Below are 18,372 nucleotides of genomic sequence, written 5' to 3'. Positions count from 1 at the left end.
TTCTACGTTCTTTGATAACATTACCTCATGACCATGGGGAGAAATAAGGTGAATAGAATGAGAAAGAACAAGCCGCGGAGAGAATTAAACTAGACGACTAGACGACTAGACGACTTGCATGGTGTACATATGAGGTATAAAACGGGATTCTGGCCGTGACTTATCACGCTCCAATTCAAGTAGCTGTGTGCGCTGCAAGCTCTGCTTTCTACATCTGTATTCATTAAAGTTTCATTTCTATGAAACGCTGAGAAACGAAAGAGCAAAGTGAGTGGAGTTGGGGCTAAAATTAAAAGTTGGGAATAATTGTGGGTAATGAATGAAAGTGACGTAGACAGAAAATTATGCCTTTTGGGTGACAGAGATCGAAGACGGCGAGATTAAGAACCTTTGCAGGTTATAGGCGAGTCAAAAATTTGGTTACACAAAAATATGATGATCGCAACTAAAGTTGATATCACATTCAACTTGCATAGTTCAAGTGGAACCTCTTTAGGATATAAATAAAAAAAAAAAAAAACAAAAAAAAAACATCTTGAAATTCAACTGCAGTTAAACTCAGAGATTTTTAGATAAATACAAAAATTTTTTTTTCGAGAAGATGTCAATGATCGCAAACCGCGATTTGTTGCGTCCTGATCGTTTTGTACTTGCAGGCCTTCATCCGAAAGACTATAACTGAAAGACTTACTTCTGCACTGCAGCAATCCCGCCTTGATTGTGTAACGTACTGAGCTTTTCTCGAAGCCCTTCGAAGGTTGAAAAATTGAGAGCTCCAGCAGTAATCTGCAGTCGCGTAAGGCAAAGTCTGCACGTAGCGAATTGAATGACCGTGATTTATCGGCAGCTGTCCGAATTTATGATGAGACAGGAATTTTTTGAAACTATAATCGCAACTGCTTTGTTAACCGAACAGGAATTGAAACGTCCACTCTACACTGGCTATTCATCTCTTTGTACCCATGGAAAATTTACGTGCTAAGCCCTATTAAAAAAAGAAAAACGTTGATTGATTGAATGAAATAAAAGTCGACGATACGTGTTTGACCAAATTAGAGATGGAACAAACGAACCCACGATACGAACCGTTTGGCTTTTAATTAGTATTCCGCGCATTCTTCGTTCAGAATTTGGAGAGGATTAAAAAGGGGCGTGGTTACAGACGATACCGATATCGAGTGCGCGTCAGCATCGATATACGCGTGTACACCTCTCTACACACAATTATACGTAACATCGATGTGCGGAACTCTGAAAATCCCTATCGCTTGAACACCGCGTTTATACAGGTACGCGGTATGTTGTATAATTTGGTATATGCTATTAATTAATGGGCCGCCCCTGTGTCACGTTTGCAAATGCAGTAACGGGCGGCTGCGTTCTACCCTATTTCACCTAAACATGGGCTCGAAGGGTGCCCGTGCAACGATTGCGTGTGTGTGCCTGAACAGCCATGCCGTGTGTACACGGTTCGCAACGCCACGTGTGTTACAGCTAGACGTACACACGTGACAGACGAGGCGGAAGTTCACACAAACGTTTAATCGATTCGCATGTGTTTGACACGGAGGCACACGCCGCTATAAGCTATCATCGTTTTTCGTGCGATTTGCATAGATTATAGATCCTGCAGAGCCGCGGGGCAAAAACCCTCGTAAACTACCTAGAATAAAAAACGTTGGGTTTAGATACATCGTGAATGCATGAAGCGTTCCGTGGAAATCGACAGCTTACACGTAACTTTGATCTCTGATAATATCTACGTGTCCGTTTTACTGCCTGCATCGAATTTTGCCAGACTCATGAAACGCGATCGTATTTTTTGAAATTTTCATCCCGTATCTCTTTGTTTACAACGTACTCGTGACTTTTTTTTCTCCTGAAATTGAGACGAACGTACGTACGTTGTAATGAAAAAATTTGACGTGAAACTTCACGAATTCTGCGTTTTCTTACAAGTGGAACTAATTTTTTTGTTTTTTTCATATTGCTTAACCCGATTCGAGCAAATTTGCGTACGATTCATCAATCACACACTTGTACACTTTGATAGATTCCACGATTCTGGTCGCAAATGATTCCGACAAAACAGAATTATTGTACGTAAAGGATTTAAATTTCTGAAATTTTCATCTTTTTCGAATTGATTCTGATCAACATTGTTATATCATGACAAAAATATACATCTATACTCTCCTAAACTCACAGTATCAAAGTTAACGGTCATTTCAACGACAATATTTTTGGACAATCGCCTATTTCAGACTTTCAAAAACCTTTTAAATATGACCAAATTTGTATTGGTTGTCTTTTCACCGTAATTTGGTGCTTGTTTCATTTGAGACTCTTGTCCATCTACATCTATTCGCGCGGTAACGGTTAGAGCTCTGCATACGAAATGCGCAGGTGCCTCAGTGGCTCGGTGGCACAGCGGTGGGGGTTGACGGGGGCAGGATCGGGGTTGAAGGAAGTTGCCGTCGAGGTCGAGAGCAATCCACGCTCTTCGCCGAGCCGGGAAGGTCAGTGCAGGGCAGTGCAGGGCGAGCAGCGAGCGGCGAAGATCGGAGGAAGAAGAAGGAGGAGGAGGAGGAGGAGGCGACGTCGCGGGATCCTTCGGGACTTTTTCCAGGACTCTTTCGGCATCCCGACCCGGGCGATTCGCCCGACACGCGGCGCCGAGCGCGACTCGCGTCGTCTCGCGATGCTCTGACCGAGATCCGAACTTTGACCGAGCGTCGCGTCGCCTCTCGAGAGCGGATCGTCGTCGTTCCGGCGCCCGCTGCGCCCCGAGGAACGCCAGAGCGCTTTCGGCCGCCCCCGCGCCTGTCTCGCGTCAGTTCACCCGCGGATCTTCGCCCGTCCCGAGTCGCGTCGCCTTCCGGTTTCCCGCCGACGTACGACCCGCGCCACCAGCCGAGCTTTTCCGGCACAAGGTCACCCAGAGCGTCGGAAAGCGCGCGGAGTTACGGAATATGTGAAAAAGCTCGTCGCGAAGCATCGAAAGCTCATCGACGCCGCCGCGTCTCCCGCCTCTAAGTGATCGCGTGTTATGAGTCGAAGTGAAGTTCGATCAGTCGATTCGAATCGATCGGTGCTTTGAACGCCGCCATGAGTTCGACGCCGGTCCTCCTCGTCCTTCTCGCCTTTCTCCTCGGCGCCGAGCCGCGGGCTGCAAAACCCGCGTCGAGCGATCGGCAGCGGTTTACGATAGAGCAGCTCTTCTCGATCGAGTTTCCAACCCTCATCACCGGCGACCTGGACCTCGACGTCTGCAAGGCCGGTCGGTAATAAGTCTTGTGTTGTAGAAAATGTAGCGGTTGGTTTGAGAAGATCGTTGCTCGATGATTAAGAATTCACCTCATAACACGTCATAGGAAGATAATGTTCCGTTAGAGATAAAGACGGACATCGTGCACCCAATCATTATGTCCACAATTCGTACTATTGTGAATTCAGCTTTAATTTTACAATATAGATATTATTTCCACGAAGAGGTCAAACGTTAGATAGCGAATGCTCGGTTGTTTACATTCATTAACGATTTGAGAATGGCTTCGCGTCTTGTTTCTTTTCATTCTTTTTTTTTTGTTTCGAGACTGATAACTGACTTTGATTTATGGCAAACGATAATTCAGTGTGTCTCTGACACCCAGGCGTCCTTAGACCTCTTCGCCGAGTCTTCATACGAGATAAGCTCGGAGTGGTCACGGTTATTGCCTCTAACTGCGATCAACAGCCTACAAACGACGATTCTTGATCATTTCAAATTCCCAAGCTCTGTTCAATTTTTCACCCGCCACTTTTCAATTTCCTCGCCCCTTCTCTGCTGGACCCGCAGAATCCGTCAAGTAGGGCCTCAAAACATTATCAAAAAAAAAAAAAAACCAGTCATCAATTTATGTCCAAACAGCCGAGATAATAACCGATAACGTTTATAATGAAAAAATTCATCATCTTTGTGAAATATATTAAGAATCCTTCAACATAACTTTGAAATGAAAATACTCTTTCTAATTAAATTGGGACGTATTTATAGCAAAGTCAATAATTGTGCCGAATCTGAATTTGAATGTTGTCAACGTCGTTTGACTATTATGCAATTTACGATCTAATTACAGGTGGTTTTCTCGGTGATATCGCACTGCCAAATATCCAATATGAGACAGAGTGGCGACAGCAAAAGCTTAACAAAAGCTACCTCGAAGAGTTGGAGAAATACAGAGACGAGATTCTCAACGAGGGTCTTCAAGTCGAAGAAGAAGGCCTCACGGGTTCGTACGAATATTCAGTCCAAAGACTTTAACAATTGATGGTCTGCAAGTTTTTAAAATTTTCTGTATTCGTAATCCTTTGATCTCATAACCGGAAAATTTCATTAAAATTTTGGTACGAAAAATTGAAAACGGGTATACTATATCAAATCAACCTTATTTTTCCCTCATTATTATCGCATACATACGGAAATACAATTAATTTCAATACAAGTCTGAGGTTCAAAAGTAAATCTGCAAATTGTGATAAATTTTTCACCTTCAAAAACGATAAAAGAAGCTTCAAATAATGAGAAACGATAAATTGTACGACCTGTAGAGTACGGCACAAGGCAATTCTTCAACTCGATTCGGATATATTTTTTTATGGGTTCGGATGTCCCTTTCACTGATTGTGAATAAAATTTCACTTTTGCAAACGATTAATCAATGAATTTGACTCTATGGTTACCTTGAAATTGGTTGACAAATTTTTTTTCAACCTTCGACGTTTCCCCCGCAGAGGTCTTGCAGTTCAAAAAGGAGCATGACGGGGTTGAAGGGTTCAGTTCGGCGGAAGCAGGACTTCACCTCAACGAGGGAGGCTCGGAGGGAATCATGGTCGATAGAAACGAGTACGAAATCGGAGGATCTGATTTTGGCGAAGCCTTTGAGTTCAGTCCGAAGGTGGCGACCAACTTGCCGCCGAACTACGGGGTTGATTCAGGGTGGGTCGGAACTTCGATTCGTAGCTCAAGCCCTTGCATAGAACCCAAACTCGCACTTTAATTACACAAGTTGTGATTTCTATGGCGATTTTTCACTCGCTTTAGAGTCTCGTCGCTATTTCCGACGAGAACAAAAGGCTAATTTCCATAATTTAATTATAACGGGGAATTCTAGAAATGAGAGAATGGAATTAACGACGACGGAGAGGGAGAAAAAAAAAATTTGTGATGAAAAAAAGAGGGAAATTGAAACAAGAATGAAACGCAGAAATATCTCGGACAATTTGAAAAAGTCTAGGTAGTTGGAGGTGTTCTGTGCGAAAAAAGTGTTAAAAAGAGACGATTCAATTAGTAAGCTGTGACTGGTATCAATCGAATCAAATTTTGTGAAAACAGTATATGTCTTTGACTGATTGTGAGTAAGAAATTTGAATGAACAAATCCTGCTCGTTTATACTTCGAGAACTTATCAATTGCATGGCGTTCCATCGTTTTTTCGGTTCGAAAAATACAATGTTTGTTCAATTTCAGTGATTGTGGATAAATTTGTTCGTATAAAATGAATTCCATACAAAACTTTCATGAATTTTTCAGCTGTTTATTATACATGCTTAAAAATAGTTGTGAAGAATAAAGTTGCAAATATAATTAAGTCGATTTTCATCGAAATTTGCTAAGTTGAATGATTTTCGCATTAAATAAAGAGAATGACACGTAAAAATATTCAATCAATACCTTTTACTAATTAAGCTTTCTTTTTTTTTCGAGTCAGCAAACTAGAATTACGACTTTCGATTTGATAAAAATTCATCTCATTCATCAACTTGGCCAATCGATCAGTATTTAAACCCCGATTTCATCGACTGTCTGATTTTTCCGGCATATTTCTCCGCGACAAGTATTCAGCTCTGATATTCGCTATCGTTTTTAAGATCGAGTAAAGCGGAGAAGAAGGAATCATCGCGTGTAAGGCACGCCGAGCATCGAGGCAATCGAGATCACCAAACCGACCCGGATGAAACCGAGAATAAAAATCTCCGGAAAAATTCAGAACCAACGGAATTACCTCGGGAAGTAAAAGTACGCCATCCAGGTCACCGCGAACCATCGTCATCACCCAGGTCTCAGCCCCATGAAATTTCGGAGTCGGAAAATGGCGGGGAGAAGAAACGTCGCCGTCGGCATCAAAGACACAGGTATCACATAACCGCAGATGTATGAGAATTATTTTCACTCAGGTCAGATCATGTCAGATTGAATTTTTCGTCCAGATTTTCCGACTGGATTGTTAATTTTTTTAAACGACCACGACTCGATTTCTCTTTATCATTTAAAAATTGTAGAAAATTTACAGGTATAGGAAATTTGTGAAAAACGTTGGATAAATTGAAAAAAAAAAATTAATAAATAAATAAGAAAAGACAGTGAGTAAGGAGGGAAAAAATCAGTCACCTGATGCTGCGACGCCCAGAATTCAAAAAGTTTCCCGGAGAGCTTGCGAGGTTGGCGAAGCATCGCATATATATAAGCGAGCTAATACGTTGAGCTATTAATCTCCGGGGTTCAGGTTAGGCTTCGGCTTCAGGTTTAGCTTCGGGACAAATATCAAGCGTCATTCGTACCCTGCGGTATGTATACATACATACATACATATAGATGTATATATATATATACACATGTATATACACGTATATGTATATATACATACTCACATCGTGCGTCGAAGAACAGAGATTCGACGTCGCCTTTCCCCGGGACGTTCAGATCTGCGCCTTTGTAGGGTCTCCAGCTCATTTCCCATTGTGCCAGGATTGATATATCGACGCATTGCCCGATAAAAAAGACTTCAATTCAAGCGGTCCATCGGCGACCTGGAACAAAATTCTCCCTTCGAAATTAGACGCGTGCCTTTTCTGTCGTTGAAAGTTTTTTTTTTTTTTTTTTTTTTTTTGCGATTACGAAGAGTAGAGAAGAAAAATATTCAAGGCAATATCGTTTTACCAATGTAAAGGAGAAAGAATGAAAAAAAAAAAAAAAACAATTTACTGCAAATCAGATTCAGGCATAAACATCAATTCGAGAATCGATTACAGATTTATTAGATTATATCGAAGCTCATGTATAAGTTTACCAATTTTTGCAAACTCATAGGTACGTTGATAATTATGTAATGGAAAAACGTTTTCCGGAGAATGGGAAAAATCTGTGTAATTTCTTCACGTTGCGTTGTATTCCTGATCTAATTTTTTTATTTTCTATCGTTCTGCAATTAATCTAGGTAAAATTTCAGCTACGGTTGAATCAATCGAGTTGAAAAAATGAAATATTTGAAAAATGTTAAAAATGTACAAACCGCATGTTTGAAACTGAAAAATTCAAATTTCTGAGATCTGTGCCAAACTGTTTTTTCGTTTCGGGTTGTTCATCGCGATTTTTATTTATTTTTTTTTTTGCTCTAGAATATATCAGCGTTAAACAGATAAATCCGGTAACTCCATCCGTCACTTATCCTTTGTGGTTTGAAAATGAGACAAATCAGCTCAATCTTTAAATTCCATCGTACGAGTGTTCATTGAATGCGAATGAAGCGAAAACGGAAAAGTGGAATAATTCGAAATTGAGATACAGAACCAAGCGTTTCTCGATATTTCACATTTGTATTATATCTGCCCCACAAATTACAAAATATGCAGTAAATTCCATACGAGCGGAAAAACGCGACTCCTGCGATGCATGCGCGTCCGATTCGCGGTATAATTTGCGAAATGCAAAGGCAAACGTGCAGACGCGCGGAAATCCGGAGAAGCTAACGCTAGCCTGCAAACCCCCATAGAGCCGGGGTCCCTTGTGAGCCGTAACGGTGGCCCGACAGAGATAATGGAATGATCTATGCGTCGTGCAAAAGCCGCACTGCACGATTGAAACCTGCGTCAAGTACCTGGAGAACCAGACGCCGGTTCCATTCAGACAATGGAAATTACCGAGAGAACGAACGTTAGTTACCCTGGCTTAAATTATGTGTATATAATAATGATAATATTGACGCATGTGTGGATTATACCTATATGTACCTACATATGTAGACGAGCTTACGAAAACGTCAAACACGGTGAACCGCGTCCGGAATCGCAGATCCGGATCTGGCGAACAATTCGCTTACTTGATTATGCCGGATTCCATTCTGGAAGTGAGCCAATTTCACCCGTTTTACCGATGTGTATGTCTACACAAATAGTTGATTTTGAATAGTATTCAGCCGGTCCGATTAATATTAAAATTTATATCAATAGAATATATTATCTGGATGTACCGAAGAAAAAGAAATTCAATTAAACCAAAAACAATTTCCGTGATTCGATTCTGTGTGAAAATTGAAATATTTTCTGATCAAATATGATCGTGTAGTGAAAATTGTGAAAACTGTTTCAGTAAACCACACGAAAACAGTTTTATCATTCCTTTGATTGAATGCAAAAAATATGTTCAAATTCCTTTCTTTTCATTGAAACTCTCGGAATATATTTTGGCAGTAGTATTAATAACATATTTCGCTCATTTTAAATTTAAAAACTTGTCTGTCCAATTAATAATATATTCCTGTAATCGAAATTTGAAACTTTGATTTTTTTACATCCATTATGCGGCGTGTGCAACAAATTTGAGCTTGACGATGCAGGCTCGATGTAACATGAATTCGAAGAAAAATGAAATTGTTGCATTTCTAGTTTGTAAGGCGCAAAAATTCGACCGCAAACATTTCTTTAATTATTTTCATTTTTTTTTCTTCATGTTGGTCATTACAATGACCGCAGAGATTGACAGAATACAACGTAACAATCCATTTATCGCATGAGAATTCCGAAACTACGTGACTCGTGACTCGATTTATAACTGGACAAATTTCGGCCCGATTTACAATCCGCATGAAATTGTACACACCGTTCTGTATGTAAAATTGCGAATGTATGCGTCATAATAATTCGTACTTCGCACGGTACATCGCATTCACTATTTTGACGTCCAACCGCGGTTCATGTGCGAAATATTGTTCTTGTATGCAGCGGGGTGCAGTTCTCAAATTTATGACCCGAGGGGTAAAGGCGGAAAATATTTCGCAGGTAGGAATATTATTTTTATTGCAAAAAGTCGGGCGTCAGCTCTGCGCGACTGGTAATCGACTCATGCCCACATCCCGCGCAACCTGATGTACGAATGAAACTGGAATCGGTCCCCCGAGGGTTCGTAGATAGAAGTCGACATCGTTGAAAATATCGCTGTCGAGAGGCACTTTTGACGCCCCATATCGCATACCGTAAAAATAAAACCCTCCATCAACGTGGCAGTAAGTTAACGGTACGAAAGCGGCTTTCAAAACGGAGAATCGCAACGTTTGCAATTTACTTTTAGCCCGCATTTTTCCATTTTTTCCTTTCTCTCCGCTGTCGGTACTTTCTCAGTTCAGTTGGAAAAAGAATCCTGACTTTTCACGAGCACAGTCAAGTTACCCTGGTACAAAACTTCAAGTTTCGCAAAAAGTATATTTTAATCATTTTGGTACTTGTGAATGAAAAATTGCTTCCCTTTGAAAAACTTGCCTACAAAATGCGTTGAAAAATTTATTTTGTTAGAAAAGCCGAGTTTTCTGTAAAAAGTGATTTCTTGCCTTTATTTGTACCTCAACTCTACGCGCAAGTTTGAAAGTTGAGATTTTGGCGAGTTCTCTGACTTGCTAAATGGACGCCCGTGTGATCTAATCTCTGCAGCTTAGGCCAAGATGGGATATTTTCATAGGACAGTGAAGTGGCGTAAATTTTTATCAGAAATCGACGGTTGCACATTCAAACGACCGAACGAAGAGACCTTTTATCAGCTGTAAGCCTAATGCAGATCACGTCACGTCAAACGCGCCTCTGCGTTGCGAAGCGAACCCTCGGGACATATCAGTTCCTCATCCCACAATCGTTTCCCTGAAAGTAGAGAAAAACACGTCAGTCATTAGGTGTCCCAGTTTCTATTATACGGTGGTAATCGCGTGTTAAGCTGCCTTATATTTCTTGTTTTTCTTTTTTCAACTTTTTTTTTATCGCGGCAACGCTCGACAGATGAGAAAAATAAAAGATTGTGCACAGGAAATTCATTGCAACATTTCTACCGGAGGTCGAGGTTTTTCGTTTGTCTTTCGGTCTATTTCTCATCAGCTTTGCATCAAAAAATACTTTGACAAACAATTTTCAAACGATATTAGAAATAATGGTAACTAGTTCAGTCTCGGATTGCAAAGATTTTCGGAGTAATTTACAAATTCTGATTATTTACAGTCATGTGATAAGTGAAAATTATTCCTAGGTTTTTGATACTTGACATCCTTTTAATAGAAACTGACTCTGGGACTACTCGTAGACTTGGATTTACTGTTTTTTTCGAATAATCGCAATTTCGATCAACCGTTGTTCCGATTAATCGATTGATCGGCACTTTCAATCAAAATTTTTTCCAATTGATCGCCAATTCCATTTCATTTCATCGTATTTTTTGGATGGATTGAATAATCGACCCCATCAATCAATCCTCTTTCCAAGTAATCGACAAACTGGCCCTTTCAATTAATCGTTGTACCGATCCATCGACAAATAAAAGCTTCTAATTAATCAGCCTTCCGGCCAAGCAATTAATCTGCTCTTTGAACGAGTCATTTATTCGATTAATCCACCCTTTTAGTCGACCGATTTTCTGATCAATCGATTAATTGGTTGTTTCAAACAAAAAAAAAAAAACAATTAATCGAAGTTTCTAAGCGATTGATTAATCGCACGTCCCTATTCTCCCTGTAGAAAAGATTCGAGAACAAAGAGATCACGTGTTTCGGGAAACATGTCAATTTCCCTGATATACTATTCTTAACAAACGTGCAGTGCAGACAGTGCTCATGAGTTGAGAGGAGATTAGCGTGAGGTTCTGCCGCTGGTTTATTAGTCTTAATTACACCCGGTCGCGCCCAGTTAGTAATTGACTTCGAGTGAGCCACCCTAGCGGGCTATTGTCGTTTATCCAGCGAGCTCGTTGCTGATCCGAGGGGTACCTGTTATACATATTTCACTGTGTGTTCCTGCAGTCACCGCGTACAATGCAGAGAAGCGCAGAGCTTGCAGTGATATTATTAATTAACACCCCTGCAGAGAGTAAACTCCTCCCCAACCAACCTCCCCTCCCCCCGCTCCGCGCAGTATTGTTAGGGGCTTGTTTATAGTCCTCCAGTAAACATGTACCTAAGTTAGAGTCACCTGCATTACCTGGGGAAAGGGTCGTTTTTAGTTATCGTTAATTATTCAGAGACTTTTCTGAAATGTTGCGGTGTGTTGTAATTCACTCTCAAATGTATTGCAAAATTACCCAAAAACAAATATCACGAATGGAGTTTACGAGTAACAAAAAAAAAAAAAAAAAGGAACGGTTAAATCTTGAGTATAATAAAAAAAAGAGGTATGCTAAGAGAAAGCGTCGAACACGTATTATGTGACTCGAAATGACGAGCTTTCAGCGGTATTTGGTCATGCAAATTTTTTATTTATTTTTTTCTTCTACTCAACAACGAACCTTTCAGAGAAGAACGACACTTGATAGTGAACGACGAGCTCGAGTCTTCGAGCGAAGTTGTGTCTCTTCACGACCGGCGTCTCCGTTCAATAGAATTCTACAACGAGCACAAGCCAAAGTACCAATTGAACACTCGAGGAACGTCCTTCTCAAGGACTCCGCTTCGCGTGAGATCCCGGCGTGCAGCAACCGCCCGCAAAGAGAGGGTCTGGGATCATGGTGTGATTCCGTATGAGATAGACGCGAATTTCTCAGGTGCTCACAAGGCGCTCTTCAAGCAGGCGATGAGACACTGGGAGAATTTCACTTGCGTGAAGTTCGTCGAACGGGTACCGCGCGAGCATCCAAACTATATCGTCTTCACTGAAAGACCGTGCGGGTAAGTCGAGCATCGATAAGAATCATGGAATCAGCCAAAGTATCAGGGTAACCGATAATCATTTTTTAAAGGTGCTGCTCGTTTGTTGGAAAACGGGGAAACGGACCGCAGGCCATAAGTATCGGGAAGAACTGCGACAAGTTTGGAATCGTGGTCCACGAGCTTGGCCACGTGGTCGGTTTTTGGCACGAACACACTCGTCCGGACCGAGACAGACACGTTCAGATTATACGCGACAACATAATGAGCGGTGAGTTTGAGTTTACCAGAATATTGAATGAAAGGTGTTAAACCACCCCCGGCGCAAAGTTTCGGTACAAGTATCCGGAACTCTGCGTTGAACGGAAACGGTGATTTAGATCAAACTCCAAGCAAACGGCCAAGACAAACTGAAATTCACAGGTTTAATTAATGGTTGCGTAAAGTTGTATTTAATTACGCGTGTATGTATATCTATACATATCTACAGTGTACGCTGCAATGTAGAACCAACCCTTCTCAACTACACAGTTTACTCAGTTACCGTTTAGGTATATAAATGGCCCAGGATCGAGCCAGATCTCGAGTTCCGTGAACATTCTTGGAGAATCACATGTAATTTAACCGTTCGCTAACGTTTCATCTTCCGGTCAATCGTCCAATCTATAGGTCAAGAGTACAACTTCAACAAGCTGACAGAAGAGGAGGTCAACTCGTTGGGACTCCCGTACGACTATGATTCGATAATGCACTACGCAAAGAATACATTCTCGAAGGGAACATACCTGGACACTATACTGCCGATGGAGACGCACGGTAAGAAGCGTCCGGAAATCGGTCAGCGCATCCGGCTCAGCGAGGGGGACATAGCGCAGACCAATTTGCTCTACAAGTGTCACAGTGAGTACGACTGGCAAAAGTTATCGTTGAAAAATCGACCGTTCTTACGCAATGATTATCCGGGATGGTTCCTGATCCTCTTTGTAGGGTGCGGAAGGACTTTCCAAGATAACGCTGGCAGCTTCGGTTCCCCCGGCCATCCGGTGGGGTCGTCGAGCCCGGAAGGTGAGCGGTGCGAATGGCGGATAACGGCGACTCACGGGGAACGCATCGTCCTGAATATCACCTCGCTGGACATATTCACCAGCGATTATTGCAGAAGCGATTACATCGAGATCCGGGACGGATACTGGCACAAGAGCGCGGTCTTGGGTGAGTGAAGGTCGCGTCTCTCCGTCCTGTTCCAAATGTTCGTGTTCCTCGTCTTCTCTGACCTCCGCGACCGATTTCACAGGACGATACTGCGGCAGTGGGCGGATCCAGGAGCCGGTGATATCGACGGGAAGTCGGATGCTGGTCACTTACGTGACCTCCAATCACCACAACGGGCACAGAGGCTTCACCGCGAACTACGAAGCCGTTTGCGGTGGAGAGTTGGAACTCGACGGTGTTGGTCACCTGGAGTCTCCGAACTACCCCGAGGACTACCAGTCGAGCAAAGAATGCGTTTGGAAGCTTTCGGTTCCGCACGATTATCAGGTCGCCCTGAAATTTCAGTCCTTCGAGGTGGAGAACCACGACAACTGCGTTTACGACTACGTCGAAGTACGCGATGGCCACAATCCAGACTCGCATCTGATCGGCGTCTACTGCGGCTACAAGGTGCCCCCCGACATCAGATCCACCGGGAGCCAGCTGCTCGTCAAGTTCGTCAGCGACGGTTCGGTCCAGAAGGCCGGATTCTCAGCGACGTTCATGAAAGGTAGATTAGCTTGCTTCGGTTTTCATCCCCGTTCCCTGTTTAACAAGATATCTTTCACACTTACAATAGAGTTCGATGAGTGCGTGCTGATCGATCATGGCTGCGAACACGAGTGCATCAATACCCTGGGTGGTTACGAATGCTCGTGTAGAGTTGGGTTCGAGCTGCACTCTGACGGAAAACATTGCGAAGGTGAGTGAGAAGATTTTCACATGTTTGGTGATCCGTGGTAGTTTTGGAAACGGGACGTTACTTACCCGTAATTGTCAGAAGAATTTTGGACTCCAACATTTTCCAGTTTGAGTAGGTATTTTGGAATGGTTCGGTAAATCACGAGTGTTCCGATTATTCACATCACAATCGTATTCACAACACTAAATAGGCTCCATCAAAAGAGAAAATGAATCTGGCTGTCAATCAGAGGGTTGATAATTCAAAAAACAATGCTTCACAGATGCCTGTGGGGGAATATACGATATGAGTAACGGAACGATAACGAGTCCGTCGTTCCCCGAGGCGTATCCGGGCAACAAGGACTGCGTGTGGGAGATAATAGCCCCGCCACAGTACCGGATAACGTTGAATTTCACGCACTTCGATTTGGAGGGTAACAATGTTTATCAGCAAGAGTGCGAGTACGATTCGGTCGAGGTACACAGCAAGCTGGGTGACGACGTGCTCCGCAAGCACGGCATATATTGTGGTGGAAAGTTCCCGCCTCTTCTGACTTCTGAGGGTAACTCTATGCGCATTACCTTCACGTCTGATAACAGGTTAAAAAGAAATCACAATAATCACACCTCGACGAGGGGTTGACCATTCCATTCCTTGGCGACTCAAGTTTTTTCATTTTCCATCATATATTCCAAGTAACCAGTCTTCGGGATTCTCTTTCAGTAGCGAAAAATTCTCTTAAAGACAGTCTGGAACTATTACATAGTGGTTCATATCCAATAGAACAATGATATTTTGTAATTTCTTGAATTTATCAAATCATTTGAAGTCATTCAAAATTACCTAAAGTCATTCTTGAAGTACGTCGATATCACTATCACTTGAAGGTACTCAAAATTACTCTTGTAGTATTTCACGTGTATCCCCTTAAATTCTCTTGAAATTCCTCACATTTTTAAGTTACCTGAAATCACTCGGAGTAGTTGAAAGTTTTTTATAACCATCAAGACACTTGTCCTTGGTCATTTCTGAATTCATAAAATCATTCGATCTTTGAAGTTACGCTTCAAATATTTCGAATAGGTTTAAATATAACTTACGGAATATGAGCTGACGTCAAGTTACTGGAAGTATTTGGAATTCAAAGCTTTTCGAAGTCATCTCCGATCAGTGCTCAAAGCATTGCTGAAGTGACATTTCCCGATGAAAAGCCTGCATCACAATAAACATTTTCGGTTAACTGCATTATCGAGGAATATTCAACCCCTCGCACTGTAAGTCAATTGCGTCTTGGCGTTTACCGAGTGCCCTCCTTGACGGTTTACTTTTAGCGTCCAGAAGTCAGGCTTCGCAGCGGTGTTCTTCACGGACATGGACGAGTGCGCAAGCAACAACGGCGGCTGTCAGCACGAGTGTCGAAACACGATAGGATCGTACCAGTGCTTCTGTCACAACGGATTCACGCTCCATGAGAACGGTCACGACTGCAAAGAGGGTGGCTGCAAGTACGAGATCACCTCGTCATCGGGTACGATTACCTCTCCGAACTACCCGGAGTACTATCCAGGACGAAAGGACTGTGTTTGGCACTTCACAACGACAGCGGGACACCGAATAAAGCTGGTAAGACGCACAGTCGAGAACGACAAGCGCGTACGAGCAGCCTCGGAACTCAGCTTCACTTGACTCTTTCAGACCTTCAACGTGTTCGAGATGGAACCCCACCAGGAGTGCACCTACGACCACATCGCGATATACGACGGGGACTCGCCGGACAGCCACACTCTGGGAAGATTCTGCGGCAGTAAAGTCCCGCACCCAATCCTGGCGACGGGTAACCAGATGTACATGATATTCAAGAGCGATGAGTCCGTCCAGAGGAAAGGGTTCCTCGCGACGCACACGACGGGTGAGTACATCATTCACTGAGGAGAATATTATTTTGTTAAAGTCGATAGAAAATTCCAGTAAAATGGGTTGTAACAATGACGGTTCGTATGTTAGTGGAATACCTGGAAGATGTAGAACCAGAGGGCGAATAACGATTCCTTAATTCGGATGTAGTAGCGTAAAAAAGTCTTGCGAAGTTACTTAAAGTCATTTCAGGTAACTTGCGGTAACCTGAAAGCATGTGAAGCCAGTTGAAGTCATGAAGTCCGTTATAAGTTCTCAACTCATAAAGTACACCCAAATTTATATTGTACCCGAAAACTACATTTCTAAGACAATCTCCATACTAACCATGACTGTGTAAACTTTTCTCCGTGAAAGGATTCCTGATCCTTCAAAGCGTTGTTTAGGCGGTCACCCAATAATCCTTTTCTTTGCTTCCAGCCTGCGGTGGTCATCTGACGGCTAGTGAGACACCGAGGTATCTATACTCCCACGCAAAGTTCGGTGACCACAACTACGAGCATAATTCCGACTGCGACTGGGCGATAGAGGCGCCGATTGGAAAAAACGTACATCTGTCCTTCAAGACCTTTAAGCTCGAAGATGAAATCGGATGTCGCTACGACTTCGTCGAGGTCTATGCGAGCCTGGATACCTCGGGTCCGAGCTACGGAAGGTTCTGCGGAGACTCGGTTGGTTTTTGAAAGGTTGCTAATGGCGTTGACACCTTTTTCGATCCCCTGTTCACTTTGGCTATTGGTTCACAGAATCCCACGGACATCATATCGATGAACGAGGCACTTTTGATCAGGTTCCGATCCGATGATTCGATATCGAACAAGGGTTTCTCCGCCGAATATTACGCCGTTGATTCCGAGGACAGCGAGGAGTTCATCGAAGGTGGCGAGGACGATGATGACGATAATCTTTGATCGAACGTTATCAATGTTAATAGCGAGGATAATCAATTCCTTGCACCTTTCTCACGAGCGATAATTCCTCGATGAACGCGGGTGCGAAAATTTTACTACCACAATTTTTTCGACCGTTTTGCTCTTCGCACAACGTGTGACATGATGTTTCCTCTGTTTTTCATCAAACGTATTCTAACAGCAAGAGCCTCGATTTCGGTATGACTGAAGCTTCAACAATTGTCGGAGGTGACGAATTTGACGATGTACGAATATGAGACAACGTTATTTGACATGACAAGAAAAATTGCGTTTATGATAATAATAACGATGATAATAGTCATTATTACTATTATTGTTACAGTTAGCCATTGCTGATATTGGCAATTTATCGCAAAAACAATATTTAGTGACTATCATTGCGATGATTATACGATGTGTTAACGAGACGAACTTTGGACCACGTGCCATGAACTGTATCTATATGTATGCGCATAAGTTTAATTTAATCCAGAGGTCGCCCAACTTAAAGTATACGTATACACAATTATATATATATATATATATATATATATATATATATATATATATATATACATAATTATATACATATATATATGCATGTATACTGTAAACGACGTTAATTGGTTATTTTAAATCTCAGTGTAAGTAATTTTTTTTTCGATGTTAATTACTTTTTAATAACAAACGGTAAATAGGTTGTTGTTTGAATAGTATAAAAGCAAAAAAGAACCGATCCGTAATGTATAGATAGTACGAAAAAGTACGTGAACAGTTGAAATCCATTATTATGCATGACATAAAAGACAGCGGCTCCGGTACAAAAAGTAATTAAATGAATAAATAAGTGTAAGTAAACATGAGTAAAGATAAAAACAATATCTAGTTTCAATTTCTTTTCTGATATTATGACATTGATTTTGTCACGGATGAAATTAAGCGATATGTGATTATTCATGTACTGCCATATTTTTCGAAATAATATTATATTAGGTACTTTTGTCGGATTCTTTGTATGTACGTAATAATATCAAACGCTCCACCAACCGAATTTCTCCGTTTTTATCAACTACGAATTGATTTTTTAGTTTTAACAGTTATTCGTGAATCGCGTAATAGTATTGAGAAAGTAATAATTAGTATTTAAACTACTATTCATTATATCCACATAAATCAAAAGTGTCAATTTTTGCCAATATAAAACAAGATTATAGAAAAAAAATAAAATGATAAAGTTGCAAAAAGTAAATTTAAGAATAATACATGCTCTAAAGCATTAATAATATGATATACCTGCTAGGGTGGTCCTTATACGGGGGCAAAAAAAATTAATGACGCATTCTGTCAAATCGGTTCCAAATGGTTAAAAAAAAATTCCCCAATTTTTTATATTTTTATTTCATTCCCCTAGTCTCCCTGTTTAAGCGGAAGCTTCAAATTATTCAAAAATATGTTTATGTATACACTACATTTTTTTACTGGCTTTTATTTTAAAGTTATTCGTAGGTAAAAAAATTCATATTCTCGAATATTCAGTGGGATTCATCTTTTTTTAGTGAAAAAAAAAAACATCGTTTTACCAATCAGACATGATCTGAAAAAAAAAAATTAAAAATTATAACAAAACACTAGTATTCATTTAGTCAGCACTGTAATGGAATAACCCACCTGTGAACACGAC

The 18,372-nt window shown here is 41.5% G+C and overlaps 1 protein-coding gene across 2 annotated transcripts in view; it reads left to right on the top strand.

Annotated features, from left to right (window-relative positions):
- LOC124304030 (bone morphogenetic protein 1) overlaps positions 1 to 18,372 on the top strand; it is a 33,531-nt gene extending 15,159 nt beyond the window's left edge. Inside the window, exons 1-15 of one of the 2 annotated variants that reach the window (XM_046761963.1) lie at positions 2,949 to 3,280; positions 4,119 to 4,271; positions 4,774 to 4,978; positions 5,911 to 6,174; positions 11,580 to 11,951; positions 12,023 to 12,201; positions 12,600 to 12,830; positions 12,918 to 13,142; positions 13,225 to 13,692; positions 13,762 to 13,884; positions 14,147 to 14,465; positions 15,198 to 15,489; positions 15,562 to 15,775; positions 16,201 to 16,451; positions 16,527 to 18,372. In XM_046761963.1, the coding sequence (XP_046617919.1) occupies positions 3,109 to 3,280; positions 4,119 to 4,271; positions 4,774 to 4,978; positions 5,911 to 6,174; positions 11,580 to 11,951; positions 12,023 to 12,201; positions 12,600 to 12,830; positions 12,918 to 13,142; positions 13,225 to 13,692; positions 13,762 to 13,884; positions 14,147 to 14,465; positions 15,198 to 15,489; positions 15,562 to 15,775; positions 16,201 to 16,451; positions 16,527 to 16,691 (3,633 nt within the window). In that variant the 5' untranslated portion in view covers positions 2,949 to 3,108 and the 3' untranslated portion in view covers positions 16,692 to 18,372. Of the gene's footprint in view, positions 1 to 2,948; positions 3,281 to 4,118; positions 4,272 to 4,773; positions 4,979 to 5,910; positions 6,175 to 11,579; positions 11,952 to 12,022; positions 12,202 to 12,599; positions 12,831 to 12,917; positions 13,143 to 13,224; positions 13,693 to 13,761; positions 13,885 to 14,146; positions 14,466 to 15,197; positions 15,490 to 15,561; positions 15,776 to 16,200; positions 16,452 to 16,526 lie in introns of those variants that run through there. The other variant, XM_046761962.1, reaches the window with a different exon arrangement.

Source organism: Neodiprion virginianus, chromosome 4 (assembly GCF_021901495.1).
Source record: "Neodiprion virginianus isolate iyNeoVirg1 chromosome 4, iyNeoVirg1.1, whole genome shotgun sequence".
In the NCBI taxonomy this organism is placed as follows: Eukaryota; Metazoa; Arthropoda; class Insecta; order Hymenoptera; family Diprionidae; genus Neodiprion; species Neodiprion virginianus.
Note: the sequence above shows the minus strand (reverse complement) of the source record. Positions and strands in the feature narration are given on the sequence as shown.